Genomic DNA, 11,732 nt, shown 5'->3' with positions numbered 1-11,732 from the left:
TCTCCTTTAACTTCGAATCTGATTCGGACACCGACTCTTCAATTTTCTTTCTTTTTGACACTTTTTCAACTGTCGCAGCTCTTCTTTTTCTACTACTACTAGCGGTATCGTCTTTCTGTTTAGGAATAACATTTTTTCTATCCATTTTCAGCACAGTCTACACCTAAAGAACAAATCTCCTATTTTCAGTTCATAGACCACAAGTCTATTAACAGAAATAACTCAATGATCAAATGAGCCCCCCTCCCCAAAAAAAAATAAATTAACAAACACCCCACCATTAAATAGTTCACTATACAAACATACAATAATTGAACCAAAATCGAACATGCAAAATATCAGAAAACAACAATTGCTAAAAATCAAACTAGTGCACCTAATCAAACTAATTAGCTATTAATATTTCAATTTTCACTATTTCAGCAATCATGTTTTAAAAGAATTTCATACGTCTGAAAATTGAAATATATCTAGGGCATTCTCATTTCATAGACCACGGATCTACGAATAGATCGCGGGTCTACGGACAAAAACAGAACGCTGTTCAAATCAAAATGTCAAAATAACTCTTCAAACAACAATTATACCACCATTCAACACTTCGTTGCTAAATGATTCTTTGTGATCCGCCTGTTGTTTATCCTTTGCAGGGAAAATACTGAAAAGGCTCCCACTTGAAGAGAATGTAGCACCTGTCTCTCCAATTTCATCATCGTCATCAGCATATGTGAAGAAATAAGAAACAAATGCAGTCATGCAATTGAGTTGTATCAGATGGTTCACATTCTAAAGTTCAACATCCCTAAAAATTCTAAAGTTCAACTTCCCCAATTTTGATAACAAATTGTACCAAAAACCACATCACTCAAAACCCCAAATCAATCAAATCCTAAATTCTAATTTTGCATTTAATTTCAACATCAATGGCAATATATAATGGGAACTTGTGGTTTCAACAAGTAATCAACATCCAAGATATTGTGCATTTGAGGAGTTATTTCGGTATGTAATAGTTGTGTATGTCAAATACATTCAAAATTTGTATTATGTATCGGGGTCAGTTACTTCGATATATTTTATAATTAGGAGTCAGACCTCCTATATTTGTGTTATTTGCCCTTGTAAAATTCGTTAGGTAAAGTTTTTGTTGCCCGTCAAACTTTAAGCTATTTAAAGTTTGGCTTGTCAAAACATGTTTGAAACTACATACTAGTGAAGTTCACGCATTTCTATCAGAAGTTCATGCAAAAATGATTCGAGTTCAGTCATTTTTTCAATTATTTTAATTTTAATTTTATACAGGTACTTCTAATTGAGATACAAATTGTGAGTATTATGCACAATCTTGGATGTTGAAAAAGATATGAAGTAGCAAAAAACCCTCAAAGTAATGCCCATTAATATAAGTTAATTGAATACAAGATTAAAAAACAACAACAAAGTAAATTAAGGGCATGAAATTATTGTTTACAATTTGAATGACATAACATTAATTAAGATGATGAAAGTCTAATCTTATTTAAAGATGAAGAGACTAAATCAATAGCACATCCCAATGGCCATGCTGCTCCAACTAGGTAGTTTTTGTATTGAACATCACGTATCACTCTAATTTTTTTGTATCTACTTAGTCCTGTCCAAACAAGCCACAAAAAGAGAGAGAGGGTAAGGGCAATTTACATATTCGGTTGATCGGTAAAAATAATTATATTCTCTAGTCAAATATATATCACTCCATATACATCAAAACCTATATATATATATATATATTGATAGACATTTATGTCAATTTCTCAAAAAAGGAAAAGGCCAAAAGTTGAATAACTTAAATGCAGAAGATTGTTGCTAAAAGCCAATATAATTTCGTAATGCGAATAGTCAGTGTATATATAAGTTAAATTTGTTGGGTTCGAAATCGAAAGGGCGTCATGCGGAAGCTTTTAGTTTGTAAAACATAAGACGATAAATCAGACGACACATGAAAAATTAAACTAAAAATATATTATTGGATATGGTTTGGCCAAACGGCCTACATATTAAAAATAAAATTGAAAATCCTAAAACTTATTGGAAGAAATCTCCCCTAAACAAAGACTTTTTAAAGACTACACTGTGGATGCTATTGTGTTATGGTATGAGTAGCGGGTCTTCTATTTATAGATGTCCAAAACCTTTCCTCCAAGAGAAAGTTAGCCAAATATAGAAAAAGTTTTATATTTTCCTTTTAGGAAAAATAAAAGTAATTATGGTACTACTATTATTTTCCTTCAATAGAAAATTAAAACTCAATTCTAATAAGAAAATCAAGGGAAAAACCGTAACAAAATCCGATTCTAAGCAATTATAAATTTAAGAGATAAACATCTAGTACCCTCTGGATGTTTAACTGAAAGATCAATTTTGGCACGACACACTTCAACTTCACGGGGGTTTTGTTACCCCTAAACTCAATTTTAGCGTACTTTTATCAACCTCTTTAGCTGGCGTGACACATGACAGTCCTTCACGCACCTCAGGTATTTAACTTCACCCAAGGTGCCACATCAGCACAAAAGAATGACAAAATATGTTAAAATTTAGTTCAGGGGATAGTAGAACTCCTGTAAAGTTGGAGTGTGTCGATTGTCGTACCATTGTAGCTAAATGCTAATTTCGTGATGCAATGGATGGTCAGTGTATATAAGTTAAATTCGATTCGAAGCAATTATAAATCTAAGAGATAAACATCTAGTACCCCGTAACAATGACCAAATTTGTTACGACACACCCCTGAACTCAATTTTAGCGTACTTTTGTCAACATCTTTAGCTGACGTGGCACATGACAGTCCTTCACGCCCTTCAGGTGTTTAACTTCATCCAAGATGCCACATCAGCACAAAAGGGCGATATAAATATGCTAAAATTTAGTTCGGGGGCAATAGAACCCCCGTAAAGTTAGAGTTTCGTCGTAGCAAATTTGACCATAATTCAGGAGTGTACTGAATGCTTATCTAACCTTTTCTAAGTTTCTCAAAGAGGTGGAAAATACTTACCAAATCCTTCAACAAGCAAAGTGTACTCATATATCAAGTCCATGCATAAGTATGGGAGATTTCTATCTTGAGTATTTGGGAATACAGTTTTTATGTCTGCTGCTTTTGTTTGGCAAGCAACTTTAGCTGATTTTAAGTACTGAACTGGCTTTACTATGGCAGATGGAAATTTGGGGTCAACAAGGCCAACCTACAATGCAAAATTGAACATCAAACTTGGTGTATATTTAAATTGTATACAAAAAGTAATGATATACACCAAAGTAATATTAATTTGTGTATTGAGTATCACCAATACTCTTTTCTTTTCAACACTTCGCTACACTATACACACACACAAATAGGGGTGTACATAGGTCAGGTTGGTTCGTTTTTTATTAAAAAATAAATAAATCAATTATGTCGGTTTATTAAAACTATAAATCAAATCAAACCAACATAAAATTGGTTTTTTCGGTTTAGATTTTTGTCGTTTTTTTTGGATTTTTCAATTTTTTTATTTTTTTCATTTTTTTTTTATAATCTTTAGTTTTTACAATTATATTGTGATCGAAAATTAGATCAAATATGTTTTCACTCATGTGCTAATGAAAAACCATAATTATGAAAAAATGATGAGCGGAAAACTCTCTTGAAATTAAAAAGTGAGATGAAGATTGAAAAGTTTAGGTTTTAAGTTTATATTGAATTTTCGATCATTTAATTAGCAATTAATGAACAAATATTACAACTTAAAGGCCCAAATCTAAATAAATCTACTTTCAAATTATTGAAAATTACTAAAACTAGTTGAAAAAGCATTTAAAAAGTAGATTATAATTAATATTTTATGTATAAAAAGTTTGAATATTATATATATATATATATATATATATATATATATATATATATATATATTATGTCGGTTTGATTCGGGTTCGGTTTTACTTTTTTTTGTTAACACCAAACCAAACCAAGAATGGTCGATTTTATTTTTCTAACACCAAACCAATCAAACCAAACCATAAGTCAGGTTTTTTTCTCGGTTTGATTTGATTCGTCGGTTTGGTTTGACTTGACGGTTTGGTCTGTACACCCCTACACACAAACACACACACAACATACACATACATATATATACACACACCCTGTGTCCCATTTTATGTGACACCCTTTCTTTTTGGGATAATACTCACAAAAATACCTGAACTTTGACCGGATTTTCAGTTGAGCATACTGAACTTTGCAAGAGTCCTATTACCCCCTAGACTTTTTAAAGTGGATTTAATTCTCCCTGTCCCTTTCCCCGAAACTCTATACCCAGTTTCGGCAGCTGGCGGTGTAATACACGCGCCAATCTCATTTTTACACGTGTATTGGCGCGTGTAATACACGCGTCAACCTCATATTTATATGTATCCAAGTGGGCAGATATATGCTATTAAAATACGAAAAAAAGTCTAGGAGGTAATAGGACCCCCGCAAAATTCAGTATGTTTAACTGAAAATTCGATCAAAGTTCAGGTATTTTTGTGAGTACTATTATCCCTTTCTTTTTTAGTTCGTTCTAAAAAGAATGTTGCCTTATTATAATTAGAAACAATTTAACTTTAAATTTTTTTTCTACCCTTAATGAAAATGATTTACAATCACACTAATATCTAGAAATTGTTTTAGACGACAAGTTTCAAGAATCTTTCTTTTTTTCTTAAACAACTTGCCAGGTGGAAAAATACCACATAAAATAGAACGAAGGAAGTATATACAGTGGCGGAGCCACATGCACTTGAAATGCGTCAACGGACACCCCTTCATCAGTATATTACACTATTTTTATTGTATATATATTACATATTGATGCCTCTTAAGTTATTCGTAAATACCTCTTTATATTTTAATACCCTTTAAAGAAAATTATGTCTTCACCATTGTCACTGAGTCTCGCTCTATATATAAAACATGAATAGTATCTTTAGCAAATAGTCTTTAGCAGACACCCTTTGACTCATTTTATGTGACACTATTTTCATTTTAATTCGTCCCAAAAAGATGTCACCTTATTATAATTAAAACAATTTAACTTTAAAAATTTTTTTTTACTCTTAATGAAATGATTTACAATCAAACAAATATCTAAGAACTGTTTTAGACCACAAATTTCAAAAATCTTTCCTTTTTTTCTTAAACAACTTGTCTAGTCAACAAATATCACATAAAATGGGACGAAGGAAGTATATACAGTGACGAAGCCACATGCACTTGAGATGTGTCAACCGACACCTCTTCGTCTGAAAATTACATTATTTTTAATATATATATATATATATATCACATATTGATGCCTCTTGATTTCTTCGTAAATACTTCTTTATATTCTAATACCCTTTACTAAAAATTATGTCTTCGCCACTGTCACTGAATCTCTCTCTATATAGAAATTAATTTTATCTGAGCACCAATATCATAGAAAAAGGATGAAACATGAATAGTATCTTTAGCAAATAATCTTTAGCACACATCATTTGTCTCGTTTTATGTGACACCATTTTCATTTTAATTCATTCAGAAAAGAATATCACCTTATCATAATTAAAAACAATTTAACTTTAAAGTTTCTTTTTTACTCTTAATAAAATGATTTACAGTCATACAAATATCTAGGAACTGTTTTAGACCACAAACTTCAAAAATCATTCTTTTTTTCTTAAACAACTTGCCAAATTAAAAGATATACGACATAAAATGGGACGAAGGAAGTACATACAGTCGCGGAGCCACATGCACGCGAGATGTATCAACCGACACCCCTTCGTTAGAAAAGGCACAATTCATAAACTTGCCCTTTAACTTGGTTTCAGATCACATCTATGACCTCCAACTTTGGGTGTGAACGCACAAGTAGACACTTAAACTTGTATAAAATCGAACAAGTAGACACATGTGTCCTATGTGGCGTCCTACATGGTCAATTCTTGTCCTACACGGCGTCCTACGCATATTATACCCCATAGGATATGTGTGTCTACTTGTTCAACTTTATACAAGTTTAACCGCCTACTTGTACACGCCCAAAAATAAGTTAAAGGGCATGTTTATGTATTATGCCGTCATAAAAATTCACTATTTTATTGTACATATATTACATACTGATACCTCTTAGTTTCTTTAGAAATACTTCTTTATATTTTGATATCCTTTAATGAAAATTATGTCTTCGCCACTGAGTCTGTTTATATATATAAATTAATATTACCTGAGCACCAATATCATAGAAAAAAGATGAAGCATGAATAGTATCTTGTCCATCACCACCACCACCATTCCACACACCATTGAATGTGCATTCTTCATTGATGCATTTTGCTTTGACATTGAGTGCTTGTCTAGTTAAACGCCTACATCTCTTCCAATTACTACCTTCTTTGGGAGCTTTTACTTTGTACGCTACTCCTCCATATGAGTAGTACCCTACAAAAAACAACACAATAATAATCATTGAAATGTTAAAAAGTACAACGGGCCGCGTTCGAGTTTACTTGTCACTATTTTATTAGTTTGATTTTTATTTTTACTTATTATTTTTGACAAATTAAAAAAAGATAATATTTTTTTTTTTCATATTTTACTCTTAGCATTAGTTATTTATTCTCCAATATCTGTTACTACTAAACATCAATTAATAAGAATAATACGGTAAAGTCATTATACCATCATTGTTTTATTAATATGTGTGTTAAAGTAAAAATATGACATAAATTCGAACCAGGGAGTAGTAATTAACTCTTTAGCTATTACTCCATTTGTGTCTAAATAAATGATATTTTCAGCTTTTGGACACATCTCATACGAAACAACTGATTTAAAATAATAAAAAGTATTTTTATTAATTTATCCTTAATAAAGACATTGAAAAAGATGTAATCCTTGAGTAATTTTTTAGTTACTAAAACTCTCTTTATTTTAAAAAAATAAAGTTAGAACAATAAAATTAATCGCTTTGACTTTTTAATTATTTAAAACACCATTTATTTAGGAACAAAAGGGAAGTTGGTTGTAAAAGTTTGGTTGACTTAGCTAATTAGAAATAGTTGATAAGCATCGAGTGTTAAAAAATACTTTTAGATAATATATAAATGATTTTTGAAATAAACAGCGATGTATTAAGATAGAAGTGTTGAAACCGATCATAATAACCAAGTCATTTGTTCGGTAAAAAGGGGTTGATAAGGACTTTTTTCACTTAAAAGTGAATGAAATGTGCTTAATTAAAACTATTTATAAAAAATATAAATTTAAAGGTATACTATATTATATACCTTCATATCCTTCCAAAGCACAAGGATTACTTCCATTTCTTGATGCCTTGAAAATCTCAGCTCTACCAGCTAGTTGTCCATAGTTCAAATAACTGCATACATAGTGATTGAAATTATAAAATTAACACATAATCAATATCTTAATTATGTTTACTAAATAGGAAAAATAACATAAACATATACCTTAACTTACCATATTTACATAAATTTCCACCCTTACAAAGTAATTATAAAAATCTCAATTAATTATGTATCTTCGTTTGATATGTCGGGAGCTAATTATGTATCTCGACATACTCAAAATCGAAAAAAATTTATCGAGAGCTAATTATGTATCTTTACAAAAAAAAAATGTATCTTCGTTGAATGTATTATGTATATCGACAAATCCAAAATTGAAAAAAATTGTATCAAAAGTTAATTATGCATCTTTTACAAAGAAGGATGTATCGGGAGCTAATTATGTATTTCGACAGATCTAAAACTGAGATTTTCAGTAATTATGCAAAGTATCAAAATTTTCTGTAATTAAACTTCAAACTATCAAAATTTGTGTTGTTTGCACTACTAAATACACTAAAATATTTTCTTAATTGACACCATATTCATTTAAGTCTTACTCCTAACACATTTGGTATAATTAAATATACAATCATTTGACATTGTTGTGTGTAACCAATTATTAGATCACTATAATACTCCAAATTGTTTTGTATTCAAGCTCTAGAAATAGAAAAATAATCATTGTAAGTTGTACTTTCCCTTACCATGGAATTTATGCAACACAAATTCAGATTAGTTGCGACTTCAAAGCAACTTCGGTAGAGCCAGCCATTATATTTGTTTTATTGGTTTTAGACCACAATTTTTTTTACTTATTGGGTTCTGAATTCTGAAGAGATTATTTTACACGTTAAATGAATTTCTTTAACGTAAACATAAAGTTCAAGTCAAAATTACTGAAATCTATCAAAACCCTATATAACCACCAGTTATGTGACTTCCTCCTTGCAAAGCGAGTATCGTACACCGAATAAAAAAAATAAAAATATCTATAAAAGAGATAACAAACCTGTGTACATAAAGATTATAATCTTTAGACATAAGATGTTTTTTATGAACATAAGGTTTTCCATCTACATCTTGAGGAGCCTTTGCAAATTGTTTATTTGATATAGCATATGCCATTTGGACTGAACCACCACCAAGATCAATTGTTGCTGTTGTTCTTTCATATTTTTTGCCCAAATTACCCAATAAATAATTCACTGCCACCTATATACATAACAAAAATAATAAATGATCTTTACACAAATAGCTAATCAAATTCACTATTTACCTTTTTTTAGTCGATATATATAGATTAAGGGTGTCAAAGTGAGCCAGACCGACCGGCCGGGTCGGCCCTTGTAACTAACCCGGCCCGGTAAGCTCTAGGGTTTAGGGTTTCGGGTTCCGGTCGGTTATTTTTTAAAATGGGCCCGGCTAACTCGGCCCGGACCAAGCCTGGTCCAGGCCTGTCGGTTAACCGGCCCAGATACCTTTTTAAAAAAAAAATTGAGATTTTGGGCCAAACTAGCCGTTGGCCCAACGGTTATATAGTCGTTTTTGGGTCCAAACGGCTAGTTTGGGCCCATTTATTAAAAAAAAAATTAACTTTAAAAAATATTTTTTAATCCCACAAAAAATTCTATAAATACCCTACTACTTCAAATCATTTTTCACACAATTTTTCACTCTCTCAAATCTCAATTCTCAATTCTCAAATATTCAATATATTTAATTTCTTAAAGTGTTCACTTTAATTTTTTAATTTTTCGTTTACAAAGTACGAGCGGAAGTTTCTAAAGTCGCAACCTTCGGATACTTCCAAAATTTGGTATTGTCGTTCCATCTCTTACGTTTAATTTTTATTTATTGTATTAATTGTTTAATATTTAATTTTATTAATCTCCCTCCCCGTCCTCCCAGTGCCCCAAGACCTCGTAAAAGAACTAGTGTTGCATGACAATTTTTTGAACGTATATCAGATATTGAGGTGCAATGCAATACTTGTCAACAAATATATATGCATAGAAGTGGAGGCAAGTAAAAGGGTACGGGTATGTTAATGAGACATACAGCTGAAAATCACAAAACAGAGTTAAATATTGCACAAGGTGGTGGGGATTTTGGTGGGCCAACGCAAACTAGAATGGACCCAGCAACCGATCACGTAGCGAAGAAGTATAATAAATTGAGGGACCGGGAAGAAATAGCTAAAATGGTAACTGTGGGTTGTTTGCCTTTTAGTTTTCCTTCTTCTGATGCCTTTATTTGTTATATACAAGCAATTTATAATCCTATGTTTAACGGTATTCCTAGAACTACTTGTCAGTCTGATATTTTTAGACTCCATTCACAATATTGTTTTTATTTATCAACATTGTTAAAAAATATTCAATGTAGATTGTCCCTAACTTCTGATCTTGGTCGTGCTGTAAATAAAAATGATTATTTAACTGATACTTGTCATTGGATAGATAGTAATTTCGTGATGCAAAAACGTATTCTTGCTTTTTTATATGATGAAGATCGTAAACATACTGGACAATTTATTGTTGATTCTATTGTTAAAATTGTCGGATATTATGGTATCGAAAATAAAATTTTATGTATTGCGTTTGATAATGCTTCTAACAACAAGACTGCTATAACAAAAATAAAATCTACGCTATCTCCGCCCTTGCCTGAAATTTTTCATATTAAGTGTGCATGTCATATATATAATTTAATTGTAAAAGATGGTCTTGAGTTTTTTGAACTTTATATTGAAAAAATTCGTCTTGCCGTTGGTTTTATTAAAGGAAATAATCGTAGATCGAGAATTAGAGAATTTAAATTTAAATGTCAAGAAAATGGACTTACACCGATTTTGATGCCTGAGGAAATTGATACTTGATGGAATTCTACGTATGAATTTTTTAAAACTTGTTATAAATATAGAATTCCTATTACACTAGCTTTTAACCAACATTGCGGTTTATTTGCTTATTCTGCTGATTGCATGCTACATAATTCTGATTGGTTTTAATTAATGATCTTGTTAAATTTTTAGAAAAATTTTATGTAGCTACGGTTGAATTTTTCGGTGCTTATTATTATACTGTTTGTAATATTTTTGCATATATAGCCAATATTTCTGGTTTGCTCAAATAATATAAAAATACAGAAGGTTATAAAGAAGCTGTTGGCGCCATGTTTACAAAATTTTAAAAATATTTTTTCCCGATTCCCCCTATTTACTTTGTTGATGCTATGCTAAATCCGTGCATGAAATATAATAATATGTGCCACTTTAGTACTCTTATTTATACTAACTTAGAAATAAATACTAACCATGATTCTGAACAAGTACAACCTGATTTGTGGACGGCTACGGCTAATGCAAAGGATTACATAGAAAAATTATATAATCACTATGCTAATTTATTTGATTTAGCCGTACCTACAAATATCACTCCAATTGTCGCTCCTCATCCTCCCGAGGAGCCATCATCTTCTAAAAGGTCGGCACATAGTGGTTTTTCTGATTCGTTTTATGATTTAAATTGTTGGAACAGTGTTGATGAGAGAACTTACACATCAACTTATCGGGAAGAGCTGAAATATTATCTTCGGACGGCACCAGAGGATCGCAGACGACGGAGCAACACGTTGGATTGGTGGAGGAGTAATGAAACACAATATCCTGTGCTTTCAAGATTAGCTAGAGATATCTTGAATGTTCCAATGTCAACCGTTGCATCAGAGAGCGCCTTTAGTCAGGGACGACAGCAGCTTGGAGACAACCGACACTATTGGGAAGCAATGCAATGAATGTTCTAGTTTGCCTCAGAGATTGGATTAGAGCGGAAAGAAGAAACCAAGGAATGGAATCGGAGCCGAGCGATGAGCTGAAACTTGAAGAAATTACGACTTCACGGGAGAACTCAGCAGAATCAAGTCCAATGCATGGTTTTGCCCCCGTTGACTTCGACTATCCTATGCAAGTTCCCGTTAATATTAACATGAATGAGTTGGAAAAAATGATGCATAATTTGTAGATTTTTCATTCATGTAAATTATAAATTTTGGATCATTTTACAATCAAGAAAATTCCCAAATTCATTCACTCCTTAGTCCTTGCTTTTTATATTTTTTCATTTAACGATTTAAAATTTTAAATTGAATTTCTAGTTTTCTACTTTAAATTAAAAACTTACTTCTAATATATTATTAATTTACTACCAAATATTATTAATTTATTATATTAAGTAGCATATGTTTTGTATATTTGTGCATATATCTTCTATAGAAGTGTATATTTAACGTATACATGTGTATATGTTTTATAAATTAGTATATAAGTATATCTATATATA

The 11,732-nt window shown here is 31.2% G+C and overlaps 1 protein-coding gene across 1 annotated transcript in view; it reads right to left on the bottom strand.

The window, feature by feature from the left end:
- Positions 1-1,370: 1,370 nt before the first annotated feature.
- LOC107851132 (apyrase) overlaps positions 1,371-11,732 on the bottom strand; it is a gene marked incomplete at its 5' end in the record, with an annotated part of 19,623 nt that continues 9,261 nt past the window's right edge. Inside the window, 5 exon segments of the mRNA XM_047405342.1 lie at positions 1,371-1,633; positions 3,035-3,224; positions 6,267-6,481; positions 7,330-7,421; positions 8,402-8,604. Coding sequence (XP_047261298.1) covers positions 1,494-1,633; positions 3,035-3,224; positions 6,267-6,481; positions 7,330-7,421; positions 8,402-8,604 — 840 coding nt within the window.

This window comes from Capsicum annuum, unplaced genomic scaffold (genome assembly GCF_002878395.1).
Source record: "Capsicum annuum cultivar UCD-10X-F1 unplaced genomic scaffold, UCD10Xv1.1 ctg77666, whole genome shotgun sequence".
NCBI classification, from domain to species: domain Eukaryota; kingdom Viridiplantae; phylum Streptophyta; class Magnoliopsida; order Solanales; family Solanaceae; genus Capsicum; species Capsicum annuum.
The sequence above is the reverse complement of the archived record's forward strand: the minus strand, read 5'-3'. Positions and strand labels throughout refer to the sequence as shown.